We start from the raw sequence: 19,591 nt of genomic DNA, 5'->3' as shown, positions 1-19,591 counted from the left end.
GTGTCTGTCTTCAGCGCCGTCACAGGCTTAGCAAGAGGTACGGAGTCTGCCTGTGGAGAGCACATTGGAGAGCAGGTCGCTTATCAAAAGAATGGGCAGGTTCTCTGAGGGAAAGCAGATCAAAGGACCATCTGGCTGCGCGGAGAAGCAGGCCACGGGTTTGGAGAGAACAGGAGCAGCGAAGGGGGCAGCAGCAGCAGCAGCAGCAGCAGCAGCAGCTCACCGAGGCCTCCGACGGATGGCTGCTTCTGGCGAGCGCCAAGAGAGCATTCCCAAACACCGCTCCCAAAAAATCTGATGGAGCCTGTGATGCTTCTGTGAGCCACCAAAGGCGCCCCACACAAACGGATTGAGGCAGGAGCGGGCCATGACGGAGAAGTGTGAACGAAGCGCAGTCTGCCTTCAATTCAATTCAATTGTATTTGTATAGCCCTTAAATACAGGTACATTCTCTTCATTAGCAAGGAAAAAATCATGAGGAACGCAGTGTGGGGGAATCCCTCCTTCCAGGGATGATCAGGAGTGCAATGAGGCCATAATTGACATGCATATGTATATATGCATACATATATAGACAGGCAAAACATTTTAAATCGGTGATGGGGTGCTGACCGGTTAACCATAAACATGCCTTCTTGTGTGGAAACCTTAACGCAAATGTATCAAAAGGAAAATATACTCAAAAAGTCACGTACATGGCGGCTAGTCGCTTGGTCGTTCGGTGAATAAGTGCAGGAACAGACATTACCACAACATAAGAGCATCATAATTGTTTGGTTCCACAAAAATATGTAGTTTGTTGTACTTGTAGTTTGAAAAGGTCTGGGCACCATAAAAGCAGCGCGATTCTATAATCCACACGGCTTCCTAAAAGTTCAAGAACATTGTGTACAATTACATCAAGAGGGGCTGGCTGCATGCCGCACTGTACAAGTCAAGCATTCTCTCAGGGTCACATAATCCATCCGTTATTGTTGTAGCAACCTACTGCACTCAGCCATTGTTAGAGTGTCATTAGCGATATACTGTAGAGAAATACTGACCACAAATTGGTGATCAGCTATAGAAGAAAAAACAACACATAACAATACAGTAAGTAGCATTAGCGCTAGCCTGACCATCGCCCGGCCAATTCGTTAATTCAATTTTGAAGGGTGTCATAAACGTGCGCAGACCAAAATGCCTCTGGACACAGTAAGATAGACCTCCACCAATCAGAGCAACGAGCCGTTTTACACATCAGCGACATCCATCTTGGTTGTTTATGAAAATGCCTGAAAGGTGGTCCCTAGCCCGAATCTCTGTACAGTTATTGTATAAAACCTGCCCCATATTTGATGAATAGATTTGATTGGCTGATCTGCTGGAAATCTCCTAGAAAGGGAGGGAGGCCTGACACATTTGCCAAGGCAAATAACATTTATTATTCAAAACCAGATTCCTCTGGTTCCCAGGCTACATTATCTCATGAATGTCTATTAAGACTAAATGTAGGAGTCATAAAGAGAAAATGTAGAGTAAAGTGACTTAATAAGAGAAAGCACATATTTGATCATCATCAGCACTGCATAGGCTACATGCGGCTCAATGATGCCTCATTTTGTGTCTCCTTTGTGTGGTTCAAATGTGGGAAAATAATGAATTTGCTCATAGGGTTTCCCACAACCGTCTCTATAAACCAGCCGCCTCTACAAAAAAAAACACTTTTCCCAATATGACGACGTATATTTGCGTCCCTTTGACTGAACATTTCGGTCTATATTTACTATAATATAGACTTCAATAAAATACCTTAGTTATTACGATACATCTCTGAAATCAAACCGTGGCTGGTCTCTGTGTAGATGACACGGTATTCACATCCGACAAAGCCTGCATCGATAAACAGACTGTAGAAGCATTTGTCTGATTAAAAATATAAATAATTATTGAAATCAAGACAAACCACAGCAAATTGGACAGAAGCCCGAATCATACTGTGGCGACTCCTACCCCCCGGGGAGTCTGGGTATTCATAATGTTTGGGGAAAAGGTTTTTTTTTTTCTGAGGCACGAGAGTTGCGCCGCCATTTAAACCTGGGCTCCCGTCTCGTCCTTCCCGCGCTGCTCGCCACAATACTGTGAAGATGTGAATGGCATCTTCACTGTTTTTAAACATGTTTTAAAAGATTCACAGGCTCCTGTCTGGCTTGTTAGCCGTGATAGTTCGCAGCTGTGGCTAATTGAGCCACATCCATTCTGGTGCTCTTTGAGGCCACGTTTATGCGTAGCAGGGTATTTATAGAAACAAATATTTCCCCCCCTCCGTTTTCAAAAATAACACAGGCGCGCAGCGAAGGTGTCTTGCTTCGCCCTGAAGGGGCTTATTTTCGACAATGACCGGCGACATTCTATACATTATCCCGCTTATTACACGGCTACTTGCCAAAACGAAAAACTTCACATGATGTGTCTTTTTACAATTTATTCGTTACCAGCATTCTTAGTGTTGATCAGCAGAGAAATAATTTGTTCGCAAAGACGGTGACGTCGCTTAGCAACGGAAGACGCTGGGCTTGACAAGTCACCGGACTACTACCTATGAAGGTATTATTGTAGCAAAAGTCTTTAGCACCTGTAACTGCAGAATTTGAATGCGTACACTAAAGTCACAGTCAATTTGAAGTCGTATATATTTATTTTGCATGTGTACTCTAAAGTCACAAATGTGTAACAGTACATTTGTAGTCGTAAATATTTTTTATACCATTGTAAACATAAAATAGGGTCCACGAGTACGCAAATCTGTGTTACAGGTGCACAAATCCTTTTGCTACAATTATTGCAGCGCAGTTGGTGCAAAACACATTCGCACACCCGTGTTTCATAATCTGAGAACATGCCCAAAAGGTGTGCATTCGTAAACCCAAATTTGAACTAATGCATCAGAAGTTGCACATCTGTGAAAAATTTCCTCACAAATGAAATGATAAAGAACGCTATGTTAATTCAGCATTTTAATGAGCGAGCACAAATCCATTTTACAACTGCTCGAATCTGCTCCTGCAAGTCTCAGCTGTGGTTTTTTTTGCAGGTTATTTTGCACCACGTCTAGGTGGTAAATGTGTAGCAAAAGTATTCGTATCCGTAGATGCCAGAGCGTCCGTGGGCGGGACAAAATAGTCCCGCCCATAATTTCCTAATCCAATGAAAATCGCCGGCAGGGATGCATTTCTCAAATTACACTGTTCCAATACCCGTACTATCCGTACTTACTAGCCAAATTTTGAGTACGTAGTACGTTCCAATTCAGATCCGGCGAAAAGAAGTATACTTCAAGGACCCGGATGTCGTACTCAAAACGGGCTAATCGTGAAGTGTGGATCAAAGGACACTTTCCGTACTCAACCGCAGCCATATTAGCTACGTAGCGGAAGAGGCTGAGCCAAAGTCGGCGCATTTTCCACATAGCCTGCATTAATAGTCATTTTGTAGTTTTTATAGCTTTTTATACCTGCTAGGCGTAAAGAGTTCACCGTTCAAAGTGGGATGTTTATTGCGGGGGAGGAGCCGCGGCGGCAGTCGTGATCGTAATTTCCGGTTAGTGCACCACGGAGTACTCGATTTGGAACAGCACTCACATCTGAAAAATTAACGTGTTTTAATTTGACGGTGGTACATTTTCTGGATAGCTGTATTTAATGACGGGCACGGCGGGGCAGTACATTGAGTAAACACTGAACACGCAAGCCCATTCCTTCACTGCACAAAGCCTGTGCCACAATGTGAACAAATACAAAATGGCCGATGCATAGAAAACATAAACGTCCAGTCGTTTCAATTGTGTACCATTTGATTATTATAACAATCCTTTGCAGCCTTCGATTAAGTTGTCCCTCTTTGCCTGACAACATTCAGGGTACATTACTCGCACGAACTCCGCCTACCGTCGGTTCAACAGTTGAACTTGCGAACTTGTGAAGGGCAAACGTTTTAAGAGCTGATGCCAGAACAGCCCCCCCCCCCTCTGTTAGTGGTGCTCAGCGCCTGATGCACCTCAGCACCAGGTGAAAGCAATTTGCATCTGAGTGATGGAAATTGCCAACATGGTACACTCGAATACAATACACATGCTACACTAGAATTACCTTCCTGCATGGGCACATGATGTGGCCATTCAAAGCCAGCACCCAAATGGCCACAAAAAGGGTGACCTTTTGAGAATGTTACACAAGTACATGGATTCGATTTCAAAAGAAGCGGACGACATAAAAGATATTGATCGGCTGCTTTGTTTTGAGTATAGGGCGAGTAGGGTTTGGCTGTAGCCTGTAAGACATGGACATCCACATCGAACTGCTATGTCACTCACTCCCATCCACTTGCCACGCCCACTGGCGTCACTCAAGGTACAGTGAAAATAATTGATCATGAAAAATGTCGCTCTATATCGATGTTTAAAAAGGGACATAATTTACTCACATCATCTCTGACATAAAACCTATGACGATTATAACGTAGCAGTTGGATGTGGATGTCCACGTCCTACAGGCTGCAGCCAGACATTGTAGTATAGGGCGGCCGCCGCCATGCTGCAAGATGGGAGACATGATGGACGAGCAGCTGTACCTCTGCAGATGGGGACCGGGAAGTCCCAGACGGAGACCCCGGCCGTGTTGGAGACGCAGGTGAGGAGCGAGTGGCCGTCCAGCACGTAGCCAGTGACGCAGCGGTAGCGGATCTTGTCTCCGACATTGAACTGCGTCCCGTTCAGGATGCCCTTGGGCGGAACACCTGGGTTTCCGCACGCGCTGCTGCGCAACTCTGGGGGAAAACAAAGGAGAACGCACCACACATGTCAGCTCCATCCGTCCACATGGTTAGACAGACCCTCATGGCTGGCTGCCGAACGCTGTTATAATCAATGTTTTACAGAGTGTTGAAATCAAAAGTGTAGCGTACCTTAGGTTTTACGTTCAAATAGATGGTTGAACAATGAAATCTTTTTTGTTTTGACAAAGCCTTTGAGTGCTTCTCACTTCAGAATAGATTAAATGGTCCAGTTTATGAAGTACATGTTAAGTACCCCCCTACTCCCAGAAACAGAGAAAATAAAAATCGATAATAAAGGTAGGGTTGGTATTTTGAGTCACCAGATAGACTAAGCTTGTTTTGAAAGTATCCAACTGAAAGAAATCCACCCCTCCATTCAGGCCTCCCTCCAAAGACACTCCCCAAAACACATGACTAGCTTGCTAGCTTTAGCAAAAGGTCTGCTTAGCCTTGTGGAAGGCTCGTCATTCAACTATTTAATTCGGGCAAAATTAAAAGATTGGACAGGTTAATTACAGGACTATGACAGATACCAGATTTTTTTTTAAGGCATTTGATGATAGGATGTAAAGAGAATTTCCAGAAATATGTCAGAAAAGGGGTTTAAAATAAATTGGCTACCCTGCCTTTAATCATTGTTTTGTGATATGTTGATATGTTGTTGTGATATCGTGCATCTCAGGATAAAAACACACTAACACGAAAGGATAAAAAATAGCCTTCCAACTCTTTCATCAAATAGATGTTTTGCTCATTTTACAGTATTGGGTTTTATTTACTTTACACAGAATAAAGATTTTAGTGCAAGCTAAGTTCTAAGTGAAGGTAGAATTTCAACCATCGGAAAAGAAAGAACCCAATAGTCCTTTCCATTTGGTTTATTCTCTTACACAGCGGAATACTGAAAATCCCCCGAACTAAACACCGTTTGTTCACTTTTCTAGCTGGAACAAACAGGCTCTGGCACTGGCCCGTCGCTCGCTACAATGCCAGCAAGTGACCACAGTTTTAGCACATTTACATGTATTGTATTAAGCGATTTCCACACAGTCCAGACAATTTTAATTCTACAAGACTTTTGTTTAAATATGTATACATAATTTTTTTTAAAACGCTGACCGAATAATTGCATGCAATGATGCAAAATAAAAATAAAATCACAACAATTCCTCAACCCCTTCAGGTTCCAAATTTTTCCCATTGCCCCCGATGCAGTAGACAAACCAGACCAATTTCCAATGTGTTGTTCTTATTCCGTCTCCTCATAATACCAAGGAAATGCAAGTGGTCCTTTCTCATTTGAAGATGTAATCGAATAAACTTTGAGTCACTGTCAATTTTATGCAGATGTCCTCTGATGAGTTTGCAAGTCGGGGGATATTGGTAATCAAAACACCATGATAACCACTTATGATGTCTGCTTTCATCATCAAGGTCATTACATCGAAAACACATTACAGCAAAACATATTTACTTGTACATCGAGGGTCATCGCTCAAACACACTCAAGCTTCGGAGTTTAAATCCTCAAGGCTAACCGTTTATTAATTCAAAAGAAAGAAAAACAACACGGCAATTAAGAGCGCAGTAAACCAACTTCAATCCTATTCATTGAGGCGCCAATCCTACAAAACTACAAAACTCCAGGACTCTGAAAAATGGTAAACCCCAGGTCACGAATGTCGTAAATGCAGCAGAAACACAGAGAATCACCACATTGAGCGGATTCCCTGATTCGTCCGTCCATCTGTCAACCAGAACAACACATCCTGGCTGTTGGCGTGGCAATCAAGGACGGACTAGAAATGGGGCAGGCAGATGATTGTTAATACAACCTAATGAGTCTCATTAGGTCCAGTGTTGTTTCGTTATAATAGGGATATACAACCTCCTGCTGTCAGGAGGCCTCTCCTTCTTTTCCCCGATCATGCACTCATGTGTAATTATTATATTTCGATACAATGCCATCTGCTTCTCTGCTAATTATTTTGGCAAATGACTAGCGAACCGAGAAACCAAAACAGTGTTCCTTCTATGTACGCGCATGCCTGTGTAAGAGAGCTAGAACGAGGGGCAAAGAGAAGGAGAGAGAGGGAGGTACGAGGGAGAGAGAGATTGGAAGCATGCTATCACTAACAGAGGGAGCTGCAAAGTCACATATTAAAATGTTCATTTCCAGGAATCATTCAGTGATCCACATCCCCATGCAGATGTTCGAATGCAGCTTTGCATTATCGTAGATGAATGAAGTAATTGTCTGCCATTAGTGTCCCTTGGGGACCAGGGGAGGTTGGTGGGCAAGGGGTGGGGGTGAGATTGCCAAAAGTTAAGCAGTGAACTCTGTGACATTGTTTTCTCATTCAATTCAATACATTACAACAATAACGGGGAAAAAACTCAACATGAAAGACTCGTGAGCATAAAACTGATGCAGTCATCCGGGTTCTGATGATTTACACCCTCCAAACCCACATCTGAAGCGGCATGCACACTGAAGACCTCCCGAGACTAAGCTGTAACCACCAGTCACATATATTCTAATGGCTGCTCCAATATCAATGCCACACATTGTTCACCACTAATAATGTTCCAACAGCAGTGTGACGAGGGCTAGATACAAAGAAGGTGGCGTTTTATCAGTTTCACATGTGGACCTTTTCAATAGATCATTATTATTTTTTAATAAACCTCATTATAATTTGGCTAACATACTTATTGGCATAATTATTGGCAGTGCTAATAGAGGAAAGATGGTGCCAGTAATTTAACACCTGCCTACCATCGCCCTTTTGTTTATTCTCTCCTTTTCTGTGTTAGTGTGAACACAGAGGCAGAATGCCAAAACAAATTCATTATATGGAAGAAAAAAAAAAACCTGGCAAATGAGCACAAACTCTGGTTGTTTTTGTAGCTGTTGCCGATAACAACAATTAAGAATTTGCGGAGAAAAAAATGGAACCGCATTGGAACGGAGCCGAACGTAGGAGAAAGGCAGCTCTTTGTGCTTTGTGTTTTCAATCTGACAGGCCAGCCTCACGTCCAACTATGATCCCCTAAAAACTAATTACATGCTGGCCTTATCTCAAATGATGGTGGCAGTGTAGTGAAGACCTGCTTGCAAAACCTGACTCGTCCTTTCTTCATCCTCACCAGTATATAAAAACTTAAAATAGCGATGAGGTTGTATGAGACTTGAGTTGGGTACAATACTAGCAAAATACCATCAAAGGATAGCACTACAGAGCTGTGGTTATTGTAAATAATGCCAACGGCTATATCCTCAAGGCAAACCGCAACAGCGAGATAAAGTCACCTACATCTTATATTTGAAAGTGTTTGTTAAGCATTAACTTAACTACATAATTGTTGTATTATCTTTTGGGATTGTAACTGTATACTGATGAATTGAAACAAACGAAACGCATATGCAGAAAGTCGAGGGCAATCATTTTCACGGCTTTTACAACCATCGCGACCAAATGAAGATAGGGTATTGGACCCATTAAAACATGACGTGTCATATATAATTAACAACAAACTTTTTTTTTAACGAGGTTCACCGTAGTACTGCCTCGAGTGTTGGACTCCCAGCTGAAAGGCACTGGGTTCCATCAATCAGGGCCCCAGCCTACCTCTCTCCTCCAAGACTCTCTTTAACCCGTAACTGCTTCTTAATCACATGTATACCAAATCACAATAATGTCTTTGTGGATGAAAGCACCTCCTAAATCATTTGATTGTAATATTCTCATTGCAATTGTCATTGGTTGCAAGTATATAAATGCAAATTGGTTGCAATTAATGTTGTTTAGAGAAAAACACACACAATAACTCGCCTGAAAAGGTTGTTTGGTGCTTTTAAAACGTACTTCTATTCTCCAAACGTTAATCCTCATATCCTCATGTCGGCCCAATCGGTACTTCCATTCCTAGCCATCCCTGGAAGGAGAAATCCCTCTTCCTCAAGGATTCTCTCCCTACTTGGTTTGGGTTTTTCTTTGCCTTTTTAATGGTGTGAGATTGTTGGTTTTACAAATACATTATTTGACCTTGCTGGCAGTCATCTCTCTTAAACATAAACAAATAAGAGAACACCTCTGAAACCACGGGCTAGAGAGCTTTGGGAAGAAAAACAAAGGCCTAACAAGCAAACACTTTGACCAACACACCCGAGGTCATCAATTAAAAAGTAATAGATGCATCACGGCTATTATTCTACTAACACTGTGAGTCTTTGCCCTTTGGTGTGTGAATTGAATTAAATTCTAAATATGTGTTGTTGCACAAAGTGGAAGGCTTTAGACGGGCCTTCTCTAAGCCATAATGGGAAACTTGAACCGGAACAGGGGAAGGCAATAGACGCTGTAGCCATAGGTCTCTTGATGGAAACACTGACCATAAAACGAGGAAACGCGGTGCACTCAAGAATAAATTGGGCTCCTGACTTTCATGAAATCCAGGGGAATTTAGCCTGTTACGCATGCATATTCTCAGACATCCCTGACCTAACACCCACGCCTGTCAGGAGGACCCTGAACAAATTGCATATATCCGTCAATGTTAAGGAACCAGCTGCTGCGGCTAAACTTCCTTAACAACCTGCAAACAAACCGAGCCAGCGGAGCTAATCAATTGAACTGCCGTTGTGTACACACACAGTGGTGTACACTGAATCCACACGGCGCTGATACACAGCGTTGCTGTCAGCTGCCGTTATCTTTCTCCAACATCATGAGGCTAATTCAGCAATCTCACCTGCACGGGTAAACGGAAAATAAAATAAGATGCTAAACAATATCAATATCTAATTACAAGTACACACCGAGCTTTAGAGCATTCTGAGCTCGATTATTTAATCGATTTAATTAAATTAATTAATATGATAGACGTCAACAAACATTTAACAAGCAATCAACACATTCAAAGCGAGTGTTGGGGGGGGAGGAATTAAAGAGATTTATGGCTTTGGAAATAAAATGCTGCATAAATATAAACTAAAGTCAAGAAACGAACAACATGAAGACCTACTTTCAAACTTTGGTGGTGTGTCATGATTTGTATCTTTATCAAGACATCCTGGTGTGCATTCTCTAATTGTTATCCTTTATTTATTAAGGGGACTACGACGAGGGTCTACGATTGGGGTCTGTAGCCACCTCATGGCAGTGGAGGACTTGAACAACATGATCGAAGTACATAAGGCATCTTCAAGATATCTGAAAGGGCCGGGCGATTTATCTCCCTTGTATATTTAATGACTCTCTGGCCCTTTGAAGAAGATGGAAGGTTGACAGAGAGGCAGACATGCATGCACCCCCCCAGCCCCCCTCCCCACATTCCCCCTTCACACACACACTCAGACACACAGGCAGAAACCGTCTGCGTCGGGGCAGACAGCATCCCTGCCTGCCTCCCTTGCCTCTCTGCCCGCACGCCTGCTGCGTGGCGAGGTGTCTGGCTGAACAACTGGCTGTCTGGCTGAACGACTGGCTGTCTGGCTGAGTGTCTGGCTGCCTTGATGATGGGCTTTTGACGCAGGGAGGGAAAGGCGTTTGATCCGTCAAAAATGTCATTGTCCCAAATTAGACTTGAGTGTAGACACGTGTGCACGCGCGTGTATGTGTAATACATGCACGCGCATACACAGGCACTGCATCAAGAGCAGCGACCGGGCTGGTTTTAGACGTTATGAAACGTTTGCAGGACAGCCTATCAATTCGTTGGAGTGCAAATGCAATGGTTTTTGCATTGAATACACAAACTTCATCCATAGGCATTTTTTTCACCGACTGTACCACTCACAAAGACATTAGAACGGAAAAATCACCTTTTACATTGCTTAATTTCCCTAGTAAATAAACACAGGTTTTGTCCTTGGAGGAGTCTGCAGCAGAGTAGGTTAAGGTCATTCCGATCCAACTGTCAAAAGGCCCCCAAAGGTGACGCGCTAATCAGGGCCGCGGTGTACACGCACCGTACACCCGGGCTCCGGTTTGCCCTGCGTGCCCGCGTACTTGGCGGGAGATTGACAGGACCCGGCCGGGAAATTAGATTATATCTGGGCCGCGCGTCCTTCAGCGTCTCCTTCCTATGCATACGGACTCAAATCCACTTAGCCGCAGTCATGATCCAATCAGCTCAGAGGGGTCGGTACACGCCTCGCGCACATCCCAGAGTCACGGGAACGCACGGGCGATACATATTTATTATACACCACGCTGCACACCATGGGTGTTTTAACATCACACGTGGATGAACAAAAAAATAACATTGCAGGCGCCGCTGGTGTCGCACGTAGATGCATAATGAATGAGGGCGGGTGGTGTTTGTAAAACGGTGCGGTAGTATGGGTCACTGGATGCTATGTGCCGACCGCCGGACAGGCCGAAGTGGCCCTATGGATAGTAGTGGTGGTGGGAATCCTAATGGAGGATAATTAGTGCAGCAACAGGAGGAGGGCTTGTTACGAAGACACAGCAACCGGCCCCAAATTAAAGTAAATTAAGTAAATAAAACTATGGACTGCTCTTAGCCTTTTAATATTTCCAGCCTTTTAATAATGTATGCTTTGGTGGGTGCCGTATTCAGACTTCAGGCGAAGATTAATACAATTTACTACAAATGTAAAGTGCAATAGCGCCGTCGTAAGTGTGGCCCTCGGGCCAGCTTGGGCTCCCCAAGAGAGTACTATGGAGGCGGTTGATATTTTGTCCCAATATAATAATGACACCCCCCCCCCCCCCCCCATATTGTCCTCTCTGGTGAGCAACAGCAGATCGTAGCTGAGGCACGTGTGGATCTATCCGTGACCAAATGAGACGGACAAAGAAGGAGGGAGGGAGAGAGACGGAGAGAGAGACACACACACACACATGAAGAGAGACAGACAGACAGACAGACAGACAGACAGACAGACAGCAGACAGACAGACAGACAGACAGACAGACAGACAGACAGACAGACAGAGAGCGAGAGACACACACATTAAGAGAGACAGACTGACAGACAGACAGACAGAGAGAGACCGAGAGACACACACATGAAGACAGACAGACAGACAGACTTACAGAGAGAGCGAGAGAGTGAGACGGGAGCGGAAAGGTCTTGGGTCTAGCCTGTGGTGGGAGCAGGCCATGGTCAAGGTCATGAACAGTGCCATGCAGAGACGTTGGGCAGGGGATTAAAGTGGACAGAGGGCGAGTAGCAATTTTGAATACTACTCCATATAATATTCATATATCCAGGAAAGTCTTCATTAAATATAGTAGAAAATCCTGAGCGCATGCATGAATATTTGCCCATTTGTGTACACTATTTATACGTTAACACAAGGGGCTTAGAGTATAGATTCAGGCAGTGTTTTACAAGAATAATTATTTTGTTCACAGGATTTCCTTGGCTGGGCATGTAGCCAAATCGGTTTAAATTAGGTTGAAACATCTCTGCTGGGAAACTATCGTGCTCAAAATCAGGATAACCTAATATTTGTCCATTGTAATTTCCTCCAAAGTTAGAAGCCGGAAATGAGAGTTAACGTCTCTGAGGCGGAAATGACCCAGGAAAGAGACAACCAGATTGTTTTACCTATGGAACCTGGGGGTTGGGCTATATAGCCCACCTCATGCAGAGCAGCGCTGTGGTCACTTCCATCTAACCGCAGTAAAATAGCCTTGGTTCCTGAACTGAGTTAGCGATGCGCAAAAACCTGCAGACACACTCGCTGATGTACAATGAATCCTCATCTATATTCCATCCATATCACTATCCGATATTTAGCCAGCAAACTATTCAGCCAGCTCACCTCGTGAGGAATGGGCACGCATTCATTAGACGCTTGCATTATTTATGGGGGGTAAACATTGCAAATTAGATGGTAATAATTGATGTTTAACAGTATGTATTCTGCACTGTTAATTAGTCGTCAAGTCTGCGCTGTTAGGGGGGCAGAATAGTCTTGTGGTAGGAGGGTTTGAATCCTGGTGCTTGGTTGGATACCAAGTATACGTCTGGGCTAGCCGTGAGCTTGATGCCTAACCCCCAGGTACTTGATGAATGTATTCACTGAATGTTGCTTTGAATTATACCTTTAAAGATTTTTTTATGAACTAGTATTACGAAAAGTAAAGTGACCCTGCAAGTAACCCTCTGAGTTGAAGTCTAGTGAGAGGTTCAAAAACGATCGCAAATATGGTAAATGGTAAATGGTCTGCATTTATATAGCGCTTTATGTGTAACCAGTGTCCACCCAAAGTGCTTTACAATATTGCCACACAATCACCCATTCATACACACATTCATACACCGACAGCGGAGTCAGCCATGCAAGGCGACAGCCAGCTCGTCGGGAGCAGTTAGGGCTAGGTGCCTTGCTCAGGGACACCTCGACACACGCTAGGAGGAGCCGGGGATCGAACTAGCAACCTTGCGGTTACCAGCCAACCCGCTCTACCTCCTGAGCTAGTGCCGGGTACAATATACCACAAATTATCTCCTTCAGCCAATAATAGCAAGGTTTAACAAATAGCTTCAAACAAATAACGTTGTACTACGTAGACTCGTTGCCCGATTTTCGGCAATGAAAACTGAAGGGATTATACTTTGTGTAGTGTTTAGTCTGCACTGAGTTGTTTTATAGTGGCTATTTAGCCAACTTGATTGTCAATTTACTGCAAAAGTCAATTTTGTCCAATTCACTGCCCATTTAACTGGAACATTTAAAAAGTGCTTGGTTCATAACAATGGAAATTGTGATATTGTATCTTCTGAGTTAGAAACGGTACCACTGCATTTGTTACAGGAAACAAATTTCTGGTCATTAATTGTGATAATTATACTAATTATACTTTTTTGTAAACCTCTCAACCACACATTCTCTCACAGGGTTAACTCAGAAATATATCTTAGCTAATTCAATTTATTTGCTACAATGTGTTTGTATGTATGTTTGTGTGGGTGTGCTAGTGTGTAATAATTGGTATTATTATAATATATATCAAATGCAATCTAATCAAATCCCGTCGGTAAGGGAAGATTAGGCGTAGGGAGAAAGATTCCGAAGCAGAAAAACAAGCTTAACTTATCAAAAGAAAGATTAGAACTTTATTCATCGCTGTGGGGGAAACATGGTGAAGGTGTTAGAGGAGCGAAGCACACATAATCGGCAGAATGCAATAAGACACAAATGATAATAACAACAGATGTGAGAAATAAAGACCTACACAGCAGACAAAGAGGACAGGCTGGTGTACTAAAGAGATATGCCTCATCCCTATCTAGAGGAATGGAGAAGTGGGTGAGAGAGAGAGAGAGAGAGAGAGAGAGAGAGAGAGAGAGAGAGAGAGAGAGAGAGAGAGAGAGAGAGAGAGCGTTTGTTGTTTTTGTAAATGTGTGTATGCGTGTGGGTGTGTGTTTGTGTGAGAGAGAGAGCGAGAGAGAGAGTCGGTGGGTGTGTGTTTGTTGTTTTTGAGAATGTGTGTATGCGTGTGTTTGTGTGAGAGAGAGAGCGTGTTGGCGTGTGTGCGTGTATGTTTTTGTTTGTGTTTGTGAGAGAGAGAGCGCGGGTTAGGGTTACTCGGAGGGACGGAGGATATTTAGACTGCCTCCCCAACGCATTCTGCTGCTCCGCTCCGGCACAGCTATCTCTGCAAATCCATTAGTTCAACTAATTCCCATCGCCAGCTGCTGAGCTATCTCAACCGCACCTCTGGAGTTGGGCAATGGTCTAGGACTTTGTGGGGGTGGAATGTTTATTAGCAAAATGCGAAATTAATTTGCTTATTTGGGTACCCGATGTTTTCATAACTCAACTGTGGAAGTCCTCGAGGAAATCAGGCAGAGCAGGCGGGATCACACAGCGTCTCTAAAGAGGAAAATGTCTACATTCCCACTAATGGATCATGACAGTTGCGACGATTTGGTTCACCCAGGCCTGTCTTGATAACTCACTTAAACTTTTACTCATTTATTTTAAATTGCACACAAGCCATTGTCTTGAGAATGAAAATGTAAAGTAGCACACACGACAGAGAGAGTGTGTGAGCCGTGTGTCTCTCTTACCTTGGTAGGCGATCTTGAATCCGTGAGCGCTTACTGCAAAGTCGCTGGTAAGTCTCAGCGAAAAGATGGATCCAGTACTGGTTACGGGAGCGGGAATAGTAAACCCTGTTAACCTGCGAAAGAGAGGAGAAACAATCCCTTAAGTAGAGCACCCTTAGTCAGGCACAAATGCACACACACACACACACAAATGTGCGCCTACAGACACACAAACGTGTGCGCACACATCACACACACACACGCAAGCAAACACACACGCAAGCAAACACACACGCAAGCAAACACACACACACACACACACACACACACACACACACACACACACACACTTCATTCTTCTTTTATGAATATGTGGCTCTTGAAGGTAGTGGTAAAACAGTAACCTTGGATTTGATGCACTTCTGAAAGCGGGGGTAATATCAAACATCATTGAGCGCGTTCAATTTGTTTACTCCTTCGCTCCGTCTCCATAAAAACCGGCTCCCAAACGCCGGAAGAATGTTAAAGCGCAGTGTTCAGCAATAACACGGCGCGGGGTTGATGCCTTTACAGTCATCAACCCCGTCCATTGTTGGGAGTGTTGTTGACGGCTGTCAGCTGCATTGTAACAAACGGCTTTATTGCTCCCCTTTCAAATTAGGTGCAGATCTAAACAAATCCATGGGCTTGACGATGTCGCAAACAAGATGTGTGGCGGACTCGTTCCCTCTGAGCCATTTCAGCCAGAGTTCTATCGACCCTTTAGACTCCCAGAAGCTAGGCGGTGCAACGGTAATCCCGTGAACAGCGCCACCGATGCACCCCTCTTCCTGTCGGGGTTTCCACTTAATAGGCAAATCGATATCCTATTGCCTCGTTTTGATATTATCTGCTGTACAAAACGCACTAAAGGCTGAATATTTACCAGACGAGAGCACAGCCGAATCCTGTATAGGACTATCACCCCATGGGCAAAGACAAAATAATGAAAAAAAAAAAAAAAAACATCTTTATGGTAGCGAGAAATAAGGGGCTGTATTTACAGCTTCAATAGAGATTCCAATAACACAACAGTGAACTCTGCTTCTTTTCACAGTGAATAAACACCCTGTGCTGCAGCGACTGCACTTTATATACCGAGATAACACCAGCAGTCAATTCCAAGCTAATAGAGTTTGGGATAAATCTTCTACAAAAGATACAACTTGGATAGAGCTACTTTTAAAATGTGGTTTTCTACGGCGAAACCCTGCTGGTTTGACATTAACTTCACAAGAAGTTATTGCCACTCTTTGCACTTGCCCCTGATGATCAGCTTTTCTAATACAGTAAAAATTCTCTGACGTAAGATAAGATGTACTTTTTAAGTCTGAGATGGGAGCGTTTGAATGCTAGAATATTGAATGGTTATCTGAGGAAACTTGTTGTTGGTTTGCTTAAACTTAAGTCATCGACAACACAGTCACAATGTCTAGTACATTAAATAAGAATATATGTCATGCTGTTTTATTAATGCATATCTTTTTTCAAAAGATCTGACATTAAAAGGGAAACATATCGCTGGATTAACGTCATAATAGGAACGCACTAGATGGGTGTTAGGCAATTGATCAGCAGGATTTTGTTGCTGTGCAACGTATTTTATTAGGGGGTGGTAATTTTATCCATATATTTCTCTGCTGGTTAGCCATACCACTGAACAGTCTAGAAATGCTGGTGGACAGGAACACATTAATCTGGTCAGTATTACCCCATCTCTTCATAGACGGCTCATATTATTTCAAGCCTTTATTCCATCGCTGCCTAGTCAAGCCATAACAAATCGCGCTGTGTTCATTGCTGCTCCAAGGGCAAGAATGCACATGTCTCATTTTAAAGTGATATATACAGGCAAAAAAAAGAATATATATATATATAAGATAAGATGTACTTTTTGAGTCCCAGATGGGAGATGTTTGATACTAGAATTTAATTTGTACATATATATACATGACGCTACATACTCTACCATGTGACCACTGCCTCTCAAAAACGTCCAGTCCCCAACGCTGGTAGTGTGTGGTGTTGGTGTTCCCCGGGGAACTAATTAGGGCTGACTAGAGCAGTTGGTGGCTGTAGAACACTTAGTGGCAGCGGACCAACAGTGTACACAGAGACAGAGGAGAGGTCAAACCGCCTAGAGGGGGGGACTGCAGTCGTTAAAATATGACACCAAATAACAGTGATGGTGGCGGCATGGAATGCATTAAAAAGAATGTAATTAGCAACCCCGCCCAGCCCTCTTTTTTCCAACATGATGCACCCACCACCTTAAGATGCATGGCTGTTAAGACAGCAGCAGCGTCACAGACAGCGAGGGGCAGAAGAGATGTTTCGGGGAGCAAAAGTAAGTTGATGTTGCGACGGAAAAGGTTAAAGTAAAGTGAAAATGGGAAAGAGAAATAGATTTTCTGGAGGAGGGGCAGAAGGGGCAGTGGGGTTTGTTGAGTGTGTGTGTTTGAGAATGTGTGTGTGTGTGTGTGTGTGTGTGTGTGTGTGTGTGTTTGAGAATGTGTGTGTGTGTGTGTTTGAGAATGTGTGTGTGTGTGTGTGTGTGTGTGTGTGTTTGAGAATGTGTGTGTGTGTGTGTGTGTGTGTGTGTTTGAGATGTGTGTGTGTGTGTGTGTGTGTGTGTGTGTGTGTGTGTGTGTGTGTGTGTGTGTGTGTGTGTGTGTGTGTGTGTGTGTGTGTGTGTGTGTGTGTGTGTGTGTGTGTGTGGGAAGGGAAATAAAAAAAGTTACTAAAACTAGCACATTGTTTTCTGGTTTGTTCCCAAGAAATTCATCATGACACCTCCAGGGAATGACAATGCCATAAAAAAAGCAACAAGATAGGGTGGGCGCAATGGTTTTTAAACATCCCCACAACACTTCTCCTGCTACGCCGTTGTATTGGCAGTATTTTATACAAATAACACATTTCTTATGTCATTATAAAGTCAGGCCGCTGCTGACAAACGCAGATATTTTTCTTGTACGTTAACGCTGTTCAACTGCTTGCTTGGTTTGCAAGTTTGGCGGTATTGGGGATCAGTGGCAACAGTACCCAAGGTTGTAAAGTGATGCCGACTTCCCGACCCCGCTCTAACTTGGCACCGGTGACCTCACTTTACATTGTTAGCGGGATCTTATCGCATCCATTTTTATTCCAGGTTGTCTAGCGGTGAATTAATATCAGTTGACTGGTCCCATGCCTGGATGGCTCCCATCCTCGTTGTGGCTTTGTGATCCTAACACCAGTGGGGTTGTGTTGAATTGCTTTATGGCAACACAGCTGCACGGAGGGAGAAGGAAGGAAATATGACTTCCATCGCTATATTTCCGAAGAGGCCGGAAGATTATTCAATCCGTTTTTCCAGCGTTGTTGTGAAAAACGACAGATCGGCAGCGATCCAATTTAAGATCATGCTGTGTTTTACCAAATGCTATTCTGAACCAAGAGGGAGAACAGGAGATTGCCGACCAAACTGTGACAAAAATATAGAGAAAAGGAACACAACATCAGTTCTGCTTTGGCAGTAGCAGCATATTGTGAATCTGTCTTCTCGGACACAAAACGGTCGATAAATGATATCCCAATCAGACTCTGCTGCTGAGCATGTTTCCAAACTACCTCAAAGCCCCCACTATACAGGAAAGCAACACCCAAGCCCTGGGAGAAATCTAATTTTCGGCTCTAAAGAATTGAACAAAAACCCTGTGATAGCAATACGGAGCCCACTCAAAGCGACGATAAAGTGCTCCTTAGTTCCTTCAACATTCAGCCTAGGCAGGATAGCTTAACAAAGAAAGGCCGAACCAAACTCTGACCACTCTCCTTTCAGCTCCCCCAGCACCTGCCACAGAGCAGTCAGGACTAATTCATTGTGATGGTGCATTTTCAATTTAATGTGTTTTTAAATCAGAGATGGACAGCTAAGGATGGATTTGCTATTGAGTAACACCAAGAGGTGAAACTGAAAAAACCTGGTACAGGTGTGGGTGGAGCAAAAGTATAGCTGGACATGTCTCCATAACAGGACTTCTGCACACAGAATGTATACGATAATACTTTTTAGGCATTCAGACAATAAGCAACACAGTCAGAATGCAGTGTGTGGATTTCCCTTTTGTTAGATCATATTATTGAAGAGAATGACTTTTGTGTATGCAATGCATGCTTCTTTCCAAAAACAGAAACTGTTTTCAGTCTTCATGTTTATGTGGTTTACCATGTAGACAGGGTCACAATATGCCTGTTTAAACCTTGACTTTTGCCTTATAATTATTAACAATCAGCCTAGCATTGAAGAATCGGATTCAGACTTTGGCAACAGCAGTTGCAGACCTAGAGTTAGAATACTTCAAGGCTACAGACTTCTCAGATTTGCCATAGTGCGGCTCAAGGGTTTATGGGTCTCAAATTTAGCCAATGGATATAATTCCTGTGAAATACAGCCGTGCTCGGGAGCATTGGGAGAGATAAGATGGAATGTGTGAACTAGCTTATCCAGAAACCATTTCTGGGTCAACCATGAATTTTCGACATTCCTACATTGACATTGTTATATATATTGAAATGTCTACAGTCTACACAACAAACCACATTGACAATAGGACAATTGTCTACAAGCAATTTGTTTGCACAACCAAACTTTTTTTAATTTGCACAAAGCGCAATGCACTGTATGGCAGAGGAGTCTTTCAAAGGCCTTTACAGTGTTATT

General features: G+C 43.4%; 1 protein-coding gene across 1 annotated transcript in view; it reads right to left on the bottom strand.

The window, feature by feature from the left end:
• Positions 1–19,591, bottom strand: part of LOC132459082 (CUB and sushi domain-containing protein 3-like) — a 255,684-nt gene that overhangs the window by 213,678 nt on the left and 22,415 nt on the right. The window contains exons 3-4 of the mRNA XM_060053457.1: positions 14,869–14,981; positions 4,609–4,803 (exon numbers count right to left, since the gene is read on the bottom strand). Coding sequence (XP_059909440.1) covers positions 4,609–4,803; positions 14,869–14,981 — 308 coding nt within the window. The remainder of the gene's footprint in view (positions 1–4,608; positions 4,804–14,868; positions 14,982–19,591) is intronic.

This window comes from Gadus macrocephalus, chromosome 6 (assembly GCF_031168955.1).
Source record: "Gadus macrocephalus chromosome 6, ASM3116895v1".
Taxonomy (NCBI): Eukaryota; Metazoa; Chordata; class Actinopteri; order Gadiformes; family Gadidae; genus Gadus; species Gadus macrocephalus.
Note: the sequence above shows the minus strand (reverse complement) of the source record. Positions and strands in the feature narration are given on the sequence as shown.